General features: G+C 42.6%; 1 protein-coding gene across 1 annotated transcript in view; it reads left to right on the top strand.

Moving 5' to 3' along the window:
- The window catches only part of psmd2 (proteasome 26S subunit ubiquitin receptor, non-ATPase 2), an 86782-nt gene that overhangs the window by 1508 nt on the left and 65568 nt on the right, over nt 1–19706 (top strand). Inside the window, exons 2-3 of the mRNA XM_073041221.1 lie at nt 18700–18756; nt 19058–19222. Coding sequence (XP_072897322.1) covers nt 18700–18756; nt 19058–19222 — 222 coding nt within the window. The remainder of the gene's footprint in view (nt 1–18699; nt 18757–19057; nt 19223–19706) is intronic.

Below are 19706 nucleotides of genomic sequence, written 5' to 3'. Positions count from 1 at the left end.
TAAGTCTATACATTGAGAAAAATTAGTTTTGTGGCATTGGTCTTGAAATTTGGAAGCAAGTAAAAGCAAAATTGTTGAATTTATTATACTTGGGTTTATTTATTATCCCACAGTTATTATCTTCCCATCTGGCATAAGAGCTTATTTCATAAGATCTGTTATGTAGAGTTTCTTTATTGATGACATCTTTAACCTTAAAATACTTACCATATTCTGAAGTCTCAGTTACTGTTTTCAGTAATATTTTAAATTTCTTCGGCATAAAGTGACTTTAACAAGGCATGCCATTCTGTGATCCAAATATTTCATCTTGGAGCCGCATAGTATAGTTTCTCCCCCAAAAATATAGAGTGTTGTATAAAAGAAATTTGACTTCTGCTGCGATAGTTATTTGTATAAGGACTAGCCCAGTAGTTCTGCTGGTTTTGAGTAAGTTAGATAAAGTGGTATTTGTATGTTAAAACAGGTAACAATAGTGACAGTAAACATGCAGAGACTTGATAGAGATCTGAACAGATTTATTGTACAAACTTTGGCCCACAGCCCTCCAAACCTCAACTATCCATGTATGCAGAGTTTAGAGGTTGTGAATTCTGTGTGCCACCTTCAGTTATTAGTGTTATGGAACAGAGGGACGTAGCAGAGCAATGGAAGTGCATAGATCATTGAAAGCAAAAACCGATTGATAAGGTGCATTTGGCACACTGGTCTTCATCGCTCAGGCCATTGAGTATCAGAGATGGGAAGTCGTGTCACGGTTATGAGACATTGGTGAGGGTGCACTTAGAGTATTGTGTATCTTTGGTTACCTGTTAAAGGTAAGCTGTTATTAAGCTAGAAATGGTGCAGAGAAAGATTTACCAGGATGTTGCCTGAATTTGGGGGACTGAATAACAAAGGGAAGTTGCATAGATTAGGACATTATTCACTGGAACGTAGGAAATCAAGGCATTCAAAGTAAATTTTGTTATCTAATTACATATATGTCACCATATACAATCCTAAGATTCATTTTCTTGTGGGCGTACTCAACAAGTCTGCAAAATAGTAACTATACCAGGATCAATGAAAGATCAACCAGAATCCAGAAGGCAACAAACTGTGCAAATACAAATATAAATAAATAACAAGAACTTAAGATGAAGAGTCTTTGAAGGTGAGTTCCTTGGTAGTGGGAATATTCTAATGATGGAACAAGTGAGGTTTAGTGTAATTCTCCCCTTTTGTTAAAGAGTCTAGTGTTTGAGGGATAGTAACTGCTCTTGAACCTGGTGGTGCCAGTCCTGAGGTTCTTTTGCTTTCTATCCAATGGCAGCAGCAAGGGGAGTAAGACCTGGGTGGTGGGGATCCTTGGTGATGGGTGCTCACTTTCTTATGACAGCGTTTCATGTGGATGTGCTCAATAGTTGGGAGGGCTTTACTCTTGATATATTGGGTTGAATCTGCTTATTTTTGTAGGACCAGGCTGTGATGCAGCCAGTTGATGTACATCTATAACAATTTGTCAAAGTTTTTGATGTCATGCCAAATCTCTGCAAACTCCTAAGGAAGTAGAGGCACTGTCATGCTTTCTTCGCAATTGGGTTTGTGTACTGGGCCCAGGACAAGCCCTCTGAAATAGTAACATCAACAAATTGCAAGTTGCTAACCCTCTCTCCCTCTAATCCTCTGGTGAGGACTGGGTCATGAACCTGTAGTTTCCCTTTCCTAAAGTCTATAATTAGTTGCTTAGTCTTGCTGACATTGAGGGAGAGCTTGTTAAGACACCACTCAGCCAGATTTTCAATCTCCCTGCTTGAAGCAGGTTAGTAGCACACACTGCCAAAGCAAGAGGTTAAAGATCTCAGTGAACGCACCAGCCAGTTGATCAGCATACGTCTTTTGTACATGCCCAGATACCCCGTCAGGTCCGGATGCTTTCCATGGATTCACCCTCGGGAAGGCAGCCCACAAGTTGCTAGCACCTGAATGCAAATAAGCATCACCCTGTGTATAAAAAAGCTGCCCTTGATATCCCTTTAAATCTCCCACCTTCAGTTTTAAAGTCTTTGCACTCCTATTTTTAGCACTCTCCCCTGGGAAGCCCACAAGCTTCGGAGACTGAAATCATAGGATCATCGGGGGATGTGGGAGTTTGCAGTGGTTCCTCCCTGTTCTGATGGTCAAAGAGAGCATAGAAGGCTTTGAGGTCATCTGGAAGTGAAGCCCTGCAGTCTCCTATGTCGCTTGATTTAACTGTATAAGTGATAGCATTCAAGCCTTGTCACAACTGTCGAGCATCCCTCGTTCATTCAAGTTTGGTCCAGAATTTCCACTTTGTCTGTGAGATAGCTTTCTAGAGATGTTATAACTATCTTGGTCTCCAGACTTGAATGCCCCTGAACCAGCTCTCAGCAGATTATGGAAATCATGGTTCATCCAGGGCTTTTGATTGGGAAGACTGAATGATTTAGTGGGGACACATTTGTTTTAATGAAGTCTGTTACAACCATCGTGTATTCATTCAGATCTGAAATAGGTATAAAATAATGAGGGGCATAGACAGGGTGAAAGTATGTAGTCTTTTTCCCAGGGGAGAGTGCTAAAAATAGGAGTGCAAAGACTTTAAAATTGAAGGTGGGAGATTTAAAGGGATATCAAGGGCAGCTTTTTTATACATAGGGTGATGCTTATTTGCATTCAAGTGCTAGAAATGGAGATTGAGGTGGGTATGTTATCAGAAACAGTTTTAATGTCATTTTTGTGAAATTTGTTTTGCAGCAGCAGTACAGTGCAATACATAATCTCTGAATTAGAATATATATAAAAAAACAAATAGGTAGCTTATAAAAAGAGCAAAAATAGTGGGGTAATGTTCATGGATAGTTTTTGTCTGTTCAAATATCTGATGGCTGAAGGGAAGAAGCAGTTTGTAAAACATTGTATGTGTGTCTTCAGGCTCCTGTACCACTACCTTGATGGTAGCAATGAGAAACGGGCATGTCTTGCGTGATGGGGTTCTTAATGATGGGTCCCACCTTTTTGGGGATCATCTTTTGAAGATGTCCTTGATGCTGGGGAGGCTGGTGCCCATGATGGAGTTGGCTGAGTTTTCAACCAAATTAGCAACATTTAAAAGCCATAGTACTTGGATAGGAGAAGTTAAGAGGGCTAAGGGACTTGTCACATAAAATTTACAACACTTTGGTGAAAGTTATTCTGGAATGATACACCAAAGAATCACGCACGTTTTTGTAGATGTACCATCGAGAGCATTTTAAGTACCGTAGATTCCGGATTATAAGCCGCTACTTTTTTCCCACATTTTGAACAGCTTTGAACTCTGCGGCCTTTAATCCAGGGCGGCTAATACATGGTTTTTTTTCATGCCGCCTCGTAAACATTTTGCCTCGTAACAGTAGACCAATAAAATTGATGAGTAGTTCACAGAGGTCCAATGAAATTGTACGATAAATCAAGCGCACTTTCACAATTAAATTATTGTAAATCAGTCATTTGTACTCACCCTCATCAACATGGAAAACACTCGAAGAAAAGCACATCAGACCCGAGCGAAAACGCTGCTTTTAAGTTAAAGGCGATCAATAACTTTTCCTGGTAGGCTGCAGTATATATATTTTTACCAGTCGCTAGGAGATATTGGAATGTTGTTCGTGCTGTTCAGTAAAAAAGTATATGCAACGTAATTTGTGTTACCGATACGTATGTATATTTAAAAGTAGCCGTATTACAGGCACGGTTCGAAAAAAAGCATTTGCAATATATATTTGTTTGTTACCATATGGATTTAATTAAAAGTTAAAAAATCCTCACGTGTAATATCTTTCTGTGTAAATATCTCATATTACAATGTGGGACACCTGCGGCCGAAAATCCGGTGCGGCCTGTACAAGTAAAAAATTGATTTTATTTCTAAAATTAGAGCCAGCGGCTTTTAATCAGGTGCGCTCTGTAGTCCGGAATCTACGGTAGTTGCATCACCATCTGGTATGGAGAGGCCACTGCACAGGATAGAAAGAAACTGCACAAAGGTGCAAACTCAACCAACTTCATCATAGGCACTAGCCTCCCTAGCATCAAGGGCATCTTCATAAGGTGATCCCTCAAAAAGGTGGCATCCATCATTAAGGACCTCATTACCCAGGACCTGTCCTCTTCTCGTTGCTACCATCAAAGGGGAGGTACAGGAGCCTGAAGACATGCACTCAGTGTTTCAGGAACAGCTTATTCCCCTCCACCATCAGCTTTCTGAATGGACAATGAACCTATGAAGGGTACCTCACTATTTTTCTTTATGCACTGTTTAGTTAATTTATATATATTTATGGTAATATATTTTATGTATTGCAATGTACTGCTGCTCAAAACAACAAATTTCATGATGTGATGTTGAACCTGATTCTGATTCATTCCAACTGTTCTAATCTGTTGCTCTTCAAGATACTTGCTCTCCTTCACCATGATGAGATTTCTTTGTACCTGAATTCAAGGTATTCCAAGAAAAATGTAATCATGTTATTCATGTCTAAGTGTTTTTGTTTCTCTGTTCATACTCTCAGCCCTTAACTCTGTTGTCTCATGACAGTGCAAGACTTCAGGCATCATTCTTGCATTTTATTATTTTGAATATTTTGATTCCCTTTCCAAGGAGAACCATAGTATTCTTTGGCAACACGAGTGAATCTGCAGATGCTGGAAATAAATAAAAACGCAAAATGCTGGCAAAACTCAGCAGGCCAGACAGCATCTATGGGATGCTGTACTCCCATAGATGTCTGGCCTGCTGAGTTCTGCCAGCATTTTGTGTTCTTATCCATAGTATTCTTTGGTGATTTTAAAGAAAAGTATTTTACAGTGGTCTTAAGATAATGCTTCTAGGTCTAACCTGAACACTTTTTGAGAAATTTCTAAGGTCTAGTTAACTGTTTTTAATCCTACTAGGAATTAAAAATTTAAGAACATAATGTACCTAAAGTTTAGCCATTATGTACAAAAAATATGTCTGTTTTTCAGTAACTTGTGATGTCTTCCTACAAATAGTTATTTCCAGTTTTTTTCATTTTTGTCAGTCAAAGTAATTTTTTCCCTTCTAAGTTTACAAAAAATGTTTTGTGATCTGTGTTTGGAGAGTCAATTGAGACAAGTAATGGAATAATAGAACAAATGGACAAAAGCAACCATAAGTACAAAGTTCAGTGTAATTTGGAACTTATGAATGTATTTGAATTTATAGTATGTTGCCAAGAAAGACTGACCGGTAGGAATAGCACAGTCTGAACAAAGATGGTGGTCACCTACCTCAAAGATTGTAGATGACTTCAGAAGAATGAGGGTTTATCAGATACAAATAGAGTGTTTGTGCATTTGATTTGTGGGTCCTTTTTAACACTTTGCACCAATATCTTTCTGGAGTGGTTTGAAAATGTTTTGTGGGAAAATTGCCCATGCTCTTAAGGAGAAGCTTCATGTTTAAAGATTGGAAAAGAAAATGGATCAGTAATTGGTAAAGTGGTTTTCCAAAATTAGGGTGATGGTGATGAAAGGGAAAACCGATGTATCAAGAATCTGAATGGTGACAAAACTATGGTGTTTTTTTTTGCAATTGATGCATTCATTGCTCCACAACTCTCTCTGCACTACATTGATGACTGCATTGGTGTTGCTTCAAGCACCAATGCTGAACTTGTCAATTTAATCAACTTTGCCTCCAAATTCCACCATGTCTTTAAATTTACTTGGTCTATTTCTGACAACTCTCCACTTTCTCGATCTCTCTTTCTCCATATCTGGAAACAAACTGTCTACTAATATCTTCAATAAACCTACCAATTCCCACAGTTATCTTGACTACACCTCTTCCCGCCTTAACTCCTGTAAAAATGCTATTCCCTTTTCTCTGTGCCTTCATATCTGCTGGATCATGCTTTCCTTTTCAAGGTGTCAGAGATGTCCTCCTCCTTCAAAGAACAGGGCTTCCCCTCCACCATTGATGCTGCTCTCATCCGCATCTTCTCAGTTTCCCTGACACCCGTGTTCACCCCATCTTCCTGCCGCCTTAACTAGGATAGAGTTCCACTTCATCCTCCATCGTCCTCTGCAACTTACACCATCTCCAAAACGATCCTACCACAAAACATATCTTTACCTCTCCCTCACCCTCCTCTTTCCACAGGGATCACTTTCTCATGATTCTCTTGTACATTCATCCCTCTACTGATCTCCCTCCAGGCACTTGTCCCCGTAAGCGGCCTAAATGCTGCACCTGCCCATTCAGGGTTCTTCCAGGTGAGACAACACTTCAACTGCAAATCTGCTGGTGTTGTTTATTGGGTCCAGTATTCCCAATATGGCCTCCTCTACATTAGTGAGACCAGTTGTAAATTGGAGGAGCACTTCATCGAGCACCTCCGCTATATCCGCCAAAAGTGGAACTTCAAGTGGCGAAACATTTTAATTTCCATTCCCATTTCTGTTCTGACATGAAACCACCTTGTATTCTGTCTGAGTAGCCTCCAACCTGATGGCATTAATATCAGTTTCTCCTTCCAGTTTAAAAAAAATTCTCTTCCTCTCCCCCCACCCCCCCCCCCGGTACATTTCCCCACTCTGGCCTTTTACCTCTTCTAACCTGCTATCACCTCCCCCTGGATCTTCTCCTTCCTTTCCTCCCCAACCCTTTATCTTCCCTACCCACCTGGCTTCACCTATTTCTTAGCTAAACTCTGACACCATCACCACCACCACCACTTTTTTGTTAGGACATCTTCCCCCTTCCTGTCCAGTCCTGAAGAAGGATCTCTGCCCAAAACAGCGACTGTTTGTTCATTTCCATTGATGTTGCCTGACCTCCTGAGTTCCTCCAACATTTTGTGGTGTGTTGCTATAGAATTCCTCTTGTCAGATGGGTGGGGAAGGCAAGGGGCTAGAGAAGAAGGAATCTGAAAGGAGAGGAGAGTGGACCATGGAAGAAAGGGAAGGAGGAGGGGCACCAGGAGGAGGTAATTGGAATAGAGCAGGAGACGTAAGAGGCCAAAGTGGGGAAAAGAAGGGGAGGGGGAAAAATTACTGGAAGGAGAAATCAATGATCGTGCCAGCAGGTTGAAGACGGAATGAGGTATTTCTCCTCCACCCTGGTAGTAGCCTCATCATGGTAGAAGAATTGGGGTAGGAATTAAAATGTTTGGCCACTGGGAAATTCTGCTTTTCATGGACAGAACGAAGAAATGAATTTTGTCACTGTTAGTTGGCTAGAAGTTCAAGTGTAATAGTTATGAATATCCATGAAAACAGCCAATTAAAGTTGGGTCTCACCAATGTAGAGGAGGCCGCATTGAGAGCTCTGGATACAGTAGACGACCCCAAAAGATTCGCAGGTCATATGTTGTCTCACCTGGAAGGACTGTTTGGGGCTGCAGATGGAGGTGAGGGAGGAGGTGAATGGGCAGGTGTAGCATTTATCTCAGTTGCAGAAATGCATGCCAGGAGGGAGATAAGTGGGGAGTGTTACGTTCCCCAGTAACCGGGTGACTTACCAGCAAAGATAGATAGGTCCGCTGAAGCCTGGTGCTACTATTTTCAAACGTTTTTATTTATAAAGCTGCACAAACATATGGTTACTACAAAACATTCAGATCATATACGTCGTCACAACTCAATCTAAAGCACAGGTATAGTAATAATCAATCAGAAATAAGCTCTATCGTTGTCTAGGGGTAATGTAGATATATATTGTTTGCTGGATATCTAAAAGTCTTTTGCAGTCACTGCAGTTCCACCAGCTGCCGTCGGTTGTGGTGTCGCGTTGGTGCACTTTTGTTAGAAAGAGAGAGAGAGATGGGATGAAACAGTTACCCGACCGGTTTTCCAACCTGGAGGAGTTCGGTTTGTCGGAGCCTCGTTGGGGGAATGAACGCTCATCTGTGGCCTCCCCTGTAGCTAAGCCGTTCTTCCGTTGTGGGGTCGCCAATCCCAGGCAAGGAAAAGACGCACACGAACCCCACCACCGGCTGTCGCTATCAAAACGCTGTCACAGGATTTCTAGCGTGTCTTCTGGTGCGTCTGGCGCCCCGCCTCGGCAGCCCACCTTTTATCTGGACTGGCAGGGTTGTAGATGTCAATCAGGGTGGGGGGTGAGGCAATCTTTCCCCCATCACCCAGCCCACGTTGCCCTAGGGCTTTACACGTGGTCTTCATGAGACAATAGTCAGAGTCACTTTATTCTGCTTCTCGGGAGAACGTGGTCTTCCGCACGTCTCCCTCTCTCCCATTACCTGTGTCTATTCAGCACGTCTCTCCCCCTCTTGGGTCAGTTGACCCCCCCCCCCCCCTTGACTAGGGCTCTTGCGATTCTCACAAAGGAGGGGGCTGAGGTCATAACAGGAGGGACGGATGGACGAGGGAATTATAGAGGGTGCGATCCCTGTGGAGAGTGAGGGGGAGGTAAAGATGTGTTTGGTGTCCATTGAGGGATGGCAGAAGTTGCAGAGAATGATGTGTTGCATCTTGCTCCGAGGCAATGCTGTTCTGTTTGACTGTTTTCATGGATATCCATGTATGGTTGAATGACTATTAAACTTGAACTTCTCTCCAACTGACAGTGACAAAACTCACTTCTTTTTAAACACAAGCACATGCAACTGACGCTGTTTTAAAAACTGAATGCTCTAAGTACAGTATAGTGTCTTAATGGCCGTGCTAGTGTGCGCAACTGATGTTGGTTAGGAACTGTTCAGCAATAGTCTCTTGCCCTTGTTAAACGGAATAGTGTCCCAAATAAACAAAGGAAGTCCTCCCCTTTGAAGCCGACTTCTCCCCTTCCTTTCCAGTCCTGAAGAAGGGTCTTGGCCCAGAACATTGACTGGATACTCTTTTCCATGGATGCTGCCTGGCCTGCTGAGTTCCTTCAGCATTTTGTGTGTTGCCTTTGTTTTCCAACATTTGCAGATTTTCTTGTGTTTGTGAAGGGAATCCTGGCTATTTTCTCAACTTGGTCTTTGTTCTTTGAGTTGTTCCAAATAAGGGGCTGCTCTGATTCAACATTGACCCAATTTAGTGGAATGTGCTGTACTTGAAAAATAAGAGAGAATGGAGCTGTTCCATCTGTTGTCTTGGGTAGATTTATAGCAAAGTCTTGAATGTGATTTAAAATACAGATCAAAGATAATTTAACTAGAACTCTTGTTGGTCTCCTGTGGCATTGCGTAAGAAGAGCCAGGACCATGTAGTCATATGAGATTGTGAACTGTAGGATAATTTGACTGGTGTGTAAGTAGAATCTGGATAAACTCACTCAGAGACTGTATAAGTATAAACCCTTTACCTAAAGCCTCCTGGGCACTTTGGTTAGTCGCTCAGACAGGAACAGTCAAAGGGAGAAGCCTGCCAATAACATTGTAATTAAAGGTGTTACAAGTGCTGTTCCCCAGGAAAAAAGTTTCCCCTGGCGGCTGCAGTGGCAAGTTGTATTTGCCACCCTGGCGTGATGCATAGGTGTGGCCAAGATGCTTCAGAGGAGGAAGTAATATACAACAGGGACCTGAGGTACCACCCTTCAAAACACTGACATTTGCAATCGCTTGGGGTCCCCTTGCAGTTCTGAACTTCACTACCCCAGGTGTTATGAGCAGATGAGCAGTACTTGGAATGGCCCCTTTCATCGTTGTTCTAGTTTGCTACAGCTTGAATTCTTAATTAGTACATAGTCCCTGGGTATGATGTTGGGGTAGTCACCTTATCATATCATCTTCCTCCTTGTATGCCTGGCGTACCTGTGAATGTAAGACTCAGAGAGTCTTAGTTAGGTAGCCCATTTATATCAAGAGTGGGAGGCCGCGCAGAACCCCGTGGAGTCCTTGGGGGCTTCCTGAAGATGATTTCAGCTGGTGACAACCGAGTTTTTTTTGGGGGGTGGGTGGAATAATGCTAAGGGCAATACTTTTAACCATTTAAGGCCTGTCTCTTCCATGAGTTTTGCCAATTTGGTTTTTAACGTACTGTTTGCCCTTTCCATTATACCTGCAGCCTGGGGATGGTGAGAGCAATGGAATTGTTGTTTAATGGATAAGGCATTGCAGATTTCCTCATTTAATTTTGCTACAAAGTGGAGACCATTATCTGAACTCAATATTTCCGGTAGCCCATACTGGGGGATTACTTCTTGTGACAATATTTTAGCTGCTGTCAGGGCTGTATTATTTGTGGCAGGAATCGCCTCAATCCATCTACTAAACACATCTATGATCACTCAGCAATTAAAGTGAAAAATCAATTTGTAAGCATGAGAAGGGGCCTCCAGGTAGGGAGTGGCACCTGACACACAGGGTGTCCCCTTTCCCACATTGTTCTTGCAGCATATTAAAAATGCTTTTGACCTCTTTGCTGCTGCTTGCTACAGTTTTGGATGCCACCATGTTTGCAGCAAACTGTTTACGATTCCCTCCTTTCCGAGGTGAGTACAAGTATGAATATAATCAAGGAGGATTGGTAGAAATTGGGTAGGGATGTAGACCTGTGCCACAGGGGTATACCAGAGGCCTGTCTGTCACAGGACCTTCCTTACAGCCCATCTGTGACCATTCTCCTCAGGGGTGCCCCCCTGAAACGTATGTCTGGCATACCCGTGCTGTGTGAGAGTGCAGGGGGTTTTGGCGGCCCCAATGGGACTGTAGTTTCGAGTGTCTGGGCTGCAGCTTTGGCAACCTCATCAGCTGTGGCGTTACAGGTGGAGATTTTATCAGTCTAGTGGGTAGGAGCAGAGCATTTCATAATGGCCAATGTTTTTGGAAGTTGCAAGGCAGTGAGGAGATTCTGTACAAATGCAGCATTGCTAATAGGAAGGATGTCCTGAGGAGGTGAGAAGCCCCACCATTCCCAAAGCGTGACATAGTCATGAGCTACCGTGAAGGCGTATTGAGAATCGGTGTAGATGTCTGCACGTTTGTTGGCGGGGAGGATGCAAGCACGAGTGAGGGCAAATAACTCAGCTTTTACTGCTGATACGGCTGGTTGAAAGGCTGCCTGCTCAAGCACCATGTCATCTGTGACCACAGCATAGCCAGACATCTCTGGCCTTGAGGGCACACAGAAGAACTACCATTGACGTACAAGGTTATGTCGGGGTCCTGTAGGGGTTGTTCTGTGAGGTCTTCGCAGGCTGCAGTGAGGAGTTGATTTCACAACACGCAATCATGTTCAGAATCGTTTGTAACCTGGGGTGGCAACGCTAGGAAATTGGCTGGGTTTAATGTGGAACATTGAGAAAATGTCAGCAGCGGATTACTCAGTAAGGCTGTCTCATAGCAGTGTTGTCGTGCCTGGGTGAGGTGCTGCGTCTGTCGGGAGGTCAAAAACTCAACTACTGAGTGGGAAGAGAGCACATTTACAGGCTGATGTAGGGTAATATTAGAAGCCACAGTTACCAGGGTATATAATGCCTTCCCTGAAACTCCACCCATTGGGGTTATGTCCATTGGTATGTTCGTTCAGATCCCTTGAACCCCAAGAGGGCAATGGTGACCCCAGAAAGCCAGAATCCATGTTCCGACACTATCTCATGATCGAGGATGGAAGTGGTTGCCCTCGTATCAATCATAAATGGAAGCTGAATTTCAGCTAGCTGAAGGTTTATGTTGGGTTCCTCTTGCAGGCCGCTACTCACAATAGGTAACATTTTCAAGGGTCAGTTAGCAAAAGGATTGTTCATGGAGAATGGGGTGACTGCCCGGTTTGGCCTTGGACATCTCTGCTGTCCCCAGGGGCAACTTGCCTTCCTGTCCTTGTCAGCCACAGTTAAAACACACTCCAGCTGAGCTCCCCCGGACACGGGCGCTCGCTGGGGTGGCCCATTTCTTCGCTCCGGGATAAGGTCATTGGGGTGGTCCCCTTATTGCCATCACCTGGCTGGGTCCTGAGCTGTATGGAACATCATGCAGGGAGTAAGGCCAATTGGGGAATTGATCCCAATCCTGGTCTCAAGGTTACTGCGTATGCCACGATGCTGGCCATTATCTGACCCTATCGGTGTCCCTCATCCCATTGGACAAATTCATGCTTAACTGTAACTCCCTTTGAGGTGGATCTGGACTCTGTGCTGGGATCCCAGTAGTATACTATGGCCCATTGCATCCAATTACAGTCATTATCTGGCAAGTCCATTTTGTTGGTCTTAATCATCGTGGCTAACTCAAAAGGGACACATTGGAGCAGAAGCATATTAAATTGAGGGGAAGTATTCCCATTATTGAAGATCAGGTCCCCCACATAAGCTTTGTAGGATGATACAAAGTGCTCCCAGTAATCTGACCCTGATTCCCTGGGTTTCAGCTTACATTCTAGTACCTTGGTGATATTAACAGGCTGTTGCAGTGCCTTTTCCAATCCCTGGATTATCCGGTTGGTCTGATCCTCATCGCTTAGCACTTGGCAACCCCCCTCACCTCTTGCTAAGGCTGGTATCCCAGTGCTGCCTTCTATTTCCATCCCTCGTCCACAGATAATATCATGCAACGAAGACCGAAAAGATCCTGGGGGATATCATTACGCATCTGAATTGTGTTCCACACATATTGTGCAAAAAGTGCTGGTTTTTCTGTTAGGGGCTTGATTCATTATCATGATCATCTCTTGTGTCTTCCATGGGGTATAGACAGGGATAACCACCAGCTGATCTTTCTCCCCCCATCCCCCGGGATTTGGCATCATTAGGGTAGGTAACTGTCCATGGGGTTCGGGTGGGGGACTTCTCTCGGAGATTGAGCATATCCATTTTTCAGTATCACCTCGTGGGGTGGTTGGATATGGGGGCTTTGTCCTCCCCCTTCCCCTCTGTTTCACCCTTCCTCCCACAGTGTCAGAGAACTCCAGAGAAATCTCAGGTCCTCGGGTCTTATTATTAGCCCATCTTTATTGTGATCACTTTCATCAAACAGGCTTGGTAAGCCAGACATGATCCATGGACACCATATCTCATTTCCTATTTGTCCCTGCACTTGTCGCTTTTGGCCTGTTTTATTCCTCGATCAAGGCTTTCCAATTGTTACCACAATTCTTTTTCCAGACCATTTTTACAGCTTGGTCACAGCTTGTCACATCCCAAGTCCCTCCCCATGGCCACACTTTGTCCCCCAGCTTCTTACATAAAATACCACTTAAAACATGTAAATCTCTTTCTTTATCATGAAACAACTCATACTTTTTGCCTAGTGAAGTTCCTGTACTATTTTTATGACATGATAGATCATAATGTTTTTGTCTTTTTACCAGGCACAGCGTCTACTGCTCAATTCTCCTGATTTCTTTACCAGACCTTGATTCTTATCTGACTTTAATTTTTACCCGATACCTGCACATGGTATCTACTGTTTAATTTTCCTACTTCCTTTACCTGACTTTAATTCTTAGACTCTGAGTTTTACCTGACATGTGCCACCTGTCCAATTGTATGGTTTTTATCCTTTTTTTTAACCAGACACGGTGTCTACTGCTCAATTCTCCTGGTTTTTCTTTACTCAACTTTAACTCTTACCTGATTTTAACTTTACCCAACACCTGTCAGTTGTCCAATTTTCAAACAGTCTCTCGGCAGATTTGATCCAGGTCCAGTTGAGGTCCTGGTGAGGGGCAGAAACTCACACCAGTATTGTAGGGAATGACAAAGACAGTTTGTCTTTGCAGGCCCAATCGGTCCCCATAGATAGGATGTTCCGTCTGTCGCTCACTCAGCCTGCCTCTGTGTCACAGTCCCTATGTTGGTGTCCTGCTCGCAGTGACAAATGTGGAAGTCGAATCCAGATAAACTCACTTGGAGAGCGTATAAGTATAAACCCTTTATTCAAAGCCTCAGGAGCACTTCGGTTAGTCGCTCAAACGGGAACAGTCAGTGACTGTTCCTGCTCGGTCCACCAACTAACTGGCAGTTCCTCTTGCAGGATAGATTTAGTTGCTCATACACACGCATGCACGTGCGCAGGAGCCGGAGCCGGACTTACTTATGTGCATGACAGTACAGAGAGACAAATTACAGAACAGATGTAGTTGTTCACATACATAGGTCAGGCCAGAGCTGACCTGATCTAAGTGCATGACTGCAAAAAGAGACAAGGACCTTGAAACACTAACTGCCTGACTACACGAAGAAATATTGCTCAACATTGAATAGCAAGATTAACACATCTGTTGATCCATCAGCGGTTTCTTGCAGAAAAACAGGTTGCTATGTTTAACTGACCGTGTTAACCCTTTACATACTTTATCACGGGAGGGGAAAAAAACTAATGTTGAGAAAGCAAAGGCTGGTTTATATTTCATATCGTATAGTTATCTCCAAGTACATTTATTATCGAAGTGTATTGTGTATACAACCTTGAGATTTGTCTTCTTGCAGGAAGTCACAAAACGAAGAAACATAATAGAACCCATTTTTTAAAAATCCCCACACTACAAAGACTGCCAAACACGCAATGTGTGAAGAAAAAAGAACAAATCGTGCTACCAATAAAAAAGTAAACAAATAACACACAGTATCAACCAGAGTACCCAAGAATGAGTCCACAGCCATGGAATCAGTTCAACATTCGGGCGAGTAAAGTTGGTCCAGAAGTCCGATGGCTGCAGGCCATAGCCACAGAGCCAGTTCAGTGCTGCGGCAAGTGCTGATGGTTGCAGGCCACAGCTGCAGAGTCAGTTCAGTGCTGAAGCACCTTCATCAAACTGTGCAAGTAGTTTAAAAAAATTCATGTGTCACTCTGAAATTATTAACCTGTTCAGTTGAGGAAAAACACCAGAGACACGAAATTACCTCTGAAGCGGTTTTTATTCAGAGAGGAGTTCGCAGCCACACGCACTTCGGGCGTAAGGTAGCCAACTCCCAATTTGTCAGTTTACAAAGGTCATACTTATACCAAAAAGCAGGGTACTACATTCGCAAATATGGTTACCGATTCAAATTCATCAATTGATTGGCTATTGCATAGCTAAGCACGTGAAATACTCGGAATAAGCATAGACGCAAGCGTAATGCTTGGAATGGGTATGGTCGCAAGCAAACACTCAAAATAGGTATATAGCTCAAAATACTTTGCCGAACACATTGTCTTGTGGTCGCAAGGTTCCCCTCCTTTGTGGTTGCCGCATGCTGCCTGGCATTCTATTTTAGTTACCTGTTCCCTGTCCTCCTACACTTCCCCAATGACGTATCCTCTCCCTGGTCCTGTCTACATATTTTGCTACACTTACCCCTCACCCACCCCTTCTACACGAACCCCTTACCCTCTTCACATTCTCACATGGACTGCAGAGCATGTTCAGCACTGAGGCAAGTAAAGTCCATCCAGGAGCCTTGTGGCTGCAGGCCAACAACTGCTCCTGATCCTGGCAGCGTGGACAAGACTCCTGCATCTCCCATTTGACATTAGTAGTGGGAAGAGAGGGAGACTGGTCAAACAGGCAGATAGCACTGAGTACCTGTTCTTTTTCTGGTCTCATCCTTGATGATTTTAATCTGGCTGAATGTCTTAATTGGCACTCAGTAATGGAGCTGCTCATGAGTTCCTGTTCCGCCATCAACATCCACCCGTCAATGGCTGCCACAGCCATACCTACACTCTAATTCACCAAATCCCCTGCAGTCAATTGCAGTTCAAAAGTATATCAGAAGAACAATATCTACAGTGGTGCTAGAAAGTTTATGAACCCTGTAGAATTTTCCCTTTTTCTGCATAAATATGACAAAACAAGTCCTAAATCTAGATAAAGAGAACATAATTAAATAAATAACAATAAAAACATTATACTTGTTCATTAATTTATTGAGAAAAATTATTCAATATTACATGTATTTGTTGGAAAAAGTAGGTGAACCTCTGGGGTTATGCCTTTTACAAAGGGATGAGATTGGAGGTGTGGGTTGTAGAGGTGTCCTGCCCTATAAAAAAGATGCACCAAGTCAGGTTACTGACTGAGCCTGCTCTTCTCAAGAAAGATCTGTTTATGTAACCCACGCTGCAATCAAAACAACTTCCAGAGGACCTTGGAAGAAGAATTGTAGAGATGCATGAAGCTGGAAAAGGTTACAAAGGCATTTCTAAAGACCTGAGTGTTCATCAGTCCATGGTAAGAGAATTGTCTACAAATGTAGGAAACTCAATGCTATTACTACTCTCCCTAGGAGTGGGCATCCTGCAAAGACTAAGAACACAATGTGCAATGATGAAGGAGGTGAAAAAGAACCCAAGGGTAATGGCAAAAGACCTGTAGAAATTTCTATAATTTTCTAAAGTCTCTGTTCATGTGTACACTATAAGAAAAGCACTGAACGGGAATGGTGTTCATGGAAGGGCACCGTGGAAGAAACCACTGGTCTCCAAAAATAACTTTGCTGCATGTCTCAAGTTTGCAAAAGACCACCTGCATGTTCTCCAGTGCTTCTGGGACAATGTTCTGTGGACAGGTGAGACAAAAGTTGAACTTTTTGGCAGAAATGCACACTGCAATGGTTGGAGGAAAAAGGGTACTACAGATCAAAATTTCATCCAACTGTGAAGCATGGTTAGAAGAAGCATCATGGTCTGGGGCTGCTTTGCTGCCTCAAGGCCTGGGCAGTTTGCAATTGTTGAGGGAACAATGAATTCAAAATTGTATCAGGACATTTTACAGGAGAATGTCAGAGTAGCAGTCCATTACCTGAAGCTTAATAGAAGTTGGGTGATGCAACTCGACAATAATCCGAAAGACAAGAGTAAATCAACAACAGAATTGTTTTAAAAGAAGAAAATTCGTGTTTTGGAATGGCCAAGTCAAAGTCCTGACCTTAATCCTTTAGAAATGTTGTGGAAGGACCGGAAGCAAAAGGTTCATGCAAGGAAGTCCACCAACACCTCAGAGTTGAAGCAGTTTTGTAAGGAGGAATGGCCTAAAATTCCTCCAAGCCCATGTGTAGGACTGATCAACGGTTATTAGAAACATTTGGTTGAAGTTATTGCTGTACAAGAGGGTCACTGAAAGCAAAGGTTCACGTACTGTTTCCAACAAATACATGCAGAAAAATGGTTCGACACAGCCAAGAAGGACCAAAAGGCCTGTTTCTGTGCTGTAATGTTCTATGGTTCTATGTACTATTGGATCATTTTTCTCACTAAATTAATTAACAAGTATAATGTTTTGTGTTATTTAACTGGGTTCTCTTTATCTAGTTTTTGGACGCATGAAGATTTTAATCACATTTTAGGTCATATTTATGCAGAAATAGGGAAAATTTTGTGAGCTGTCTGCAGCACATCGCCAAGATGTACAAAAAAGCTGGATGAACTCAGCAGGTCAGGCAGCATCCGTTGAAAGAAGCAGTCAGCGTTTCGGGTCGAGACCCTTCGTCAAGACTAAAGAAGGAGTGGGCAAGGGCCCTATAAAGAAAGTGGGGGAAGGGTGGAAAACCAATCAGAGGAAAGATCAAGGGGTGGGGGAGGGGATAGGCAGGAGAGGTGAAGAAGGAGTCTTAAGGGGAAAGCATTATGGGTAGTAGAAGAAGGCAGAGTCATGAGAGGTGATAGGCAGCTAGAAGAGGAGACAGAGTGAAAGTGGGATGGGGAAAGGGAGAGGGAGGGAATTACCGGAAGTTGGAGAATTTGATGTTCATACCAAGGAGCTGGAGACTACCCAGACAGTATATGAGATGTTGTTCCTCCAACCGAAGTTTGGCCTCATCATGGCAGTAGAGGAGGCCATGTATGGGCATACCCGAATGGGAATGTGGAGGAGAGTTGAAGTGAGTGGCAACCGGGCGATCCTGTCTGTTGTGGCGGACGGAGCGTAGGTGCTTGATGAAGCAGTCCCCCAATCTGCGTCGGGTCTCACTGATGTAGAGGAGGCCGCACCAGGAGCACCGGATGCAATAGATTACCCCAACAGACACACAAGTGAAGTGCAGCACATTGCCGTTGGTTGCTGGTGTCATATTTCCATATTTATTATGCATTTCACGTTCAAGGCCATGGGTAATAGGGAGTTCATTCACTTTTTGCATTGCAAATGCTTTAGAGGAGGAAAACTTTCACTTGTACTGCTGAAAGATGGATTGCATTTAAACTTGGTAAAGAGTCTTGGCCTGAAATGTTGACTGTACTTTTTTCTATAGATGCTGCCTGGCCTGCTGAGTTCCTCCAGCATTTTGTGTGTGTTGCTTGGATTTCCAGCATCTACAGATTTTCTCTTGTTTGCAATTGAACTTGTGTGGCTCAAGCATGGTTCTTAATTAACAACTAGATCATTCTGAAATCATGCAAATTTCAATAACTGCTTTTATATATCCAGAAAATAATAAAATAAATTATTTTGTCTTGTTTTTGCTTTTTATTCTGCGGAACGTCATGTGCATGTTATTTTGGCAATGTAACGTGTGGTGACACCTGCAGGCTGCCCTGAGCGCATCCTTGGATGTGCTAGCTGTTAACACAAGTGACACATTTCACTCTGTTTTGATGTATGTGTGATAAATAAATCTAAATCTAAATCTGTTCCTGCTGATTAACTGCTGTAAGCCTAATATTTGGAAACCAATATTCAATCTGAATCAAAAACATTCAAAAATCATTTTCAAGATGTTTTCCCAAGTTTCTATTATGTTCACATAGTGTAAAACAGAGCTTCGTTTTCATGGGACACTGTGTAACTATTTCAAGTTTCCAATTTTCATTGTCAACTATTTTTCAGTCCGATGAGGATAAGCAGCTGCAAGAAGAGCTGGAGATGCTTGTGGAAAGACTGAGTGTAAGTACACTTTCTGTTCTAAAAGCCGATTGTGTTCATTTTCTCTTCTGGAAAACATAAATATACAGCAAATAATAAAATATTAAACACTAATAGTTCAGCGTGCAAGATACACTTGATGGTTTTGAGCTTTAGATTCAATTTGTGTAATTCCTTTTTTGACCAAGTAAACCTTGCAAATGCAACCTTCATCCTAAACACTTCAGTATCTTGTAGCTGTATAACCTGTCTGGTGCTTTGAAAATTTCTATTTCATAAGATGCCTTGAGTAAAATTGTATTCTTGGGATTTTAATTCTTAGGAACCAAACACTCAACTTTATCGAGCTGCACTGGAAGAGCTCCGAAGGCAAATTCGTTCTTCAACCACTTCCATGACATCTGTTCCTAAGCCACTCAAGTTCCTACGACCACATTATGAAAAGCTGAAAGAAATTTATGAACAAATGCCATCAGGAGAAAATAAGGTAACTTTAAGGTAGTTGTATTGAAAATTATTTAAAAATACATTTTGTTCTTTGCTGATTCATCAATAAGCAATGGTGTATGTATTCACAAACCAAGGAGACACTGTACATATGTTAAATCACAAGAAATCACTTTTAATAGAGTAATTTGGAACGTGCAGTACAAAAATGCAAGTAAATGGTTTGTCAAGTAAGATTACAGGAAACAAACTAATATTTATAATCTACCGTAGATTCCGGACTACAGAGCGCACCTGATTAAAAGCCGCTGGCTCTAATTTTAGAAATAAAATCAATTTTTTAATTGTAAAGGCCGCATCGGATTTTAGGCCGCACCGGATTTTAGGCCGCAGGTGTCCCACGTTGTAATATGAGATATTTACACAGAAAGATATTACACGTGAGGATTTTTTTAACTTTTAATTAAATCCATATGGTAACAAAAACAAATACATATTGCAAATGCTTTTTTTCGAACCGTGCC

This window comes from Hemitrygon akajei, chromosome 3 (assembly GCF_048418815.1).
Source record: "Hemitrygon akajei chromosome 3, sHemAka1.3, whole genome shotgun sequence".
Taxonomy (NCBI): Eukaryota; Metazoa; Chordata; class Chondrichthyes; order Myliobatiformes; family Dasyatidae; genus Hemitrygon; species Hemitrygon akajei.
This window is presented reverse-complemented; position numbering and strand designations above follow the sequence as displayed.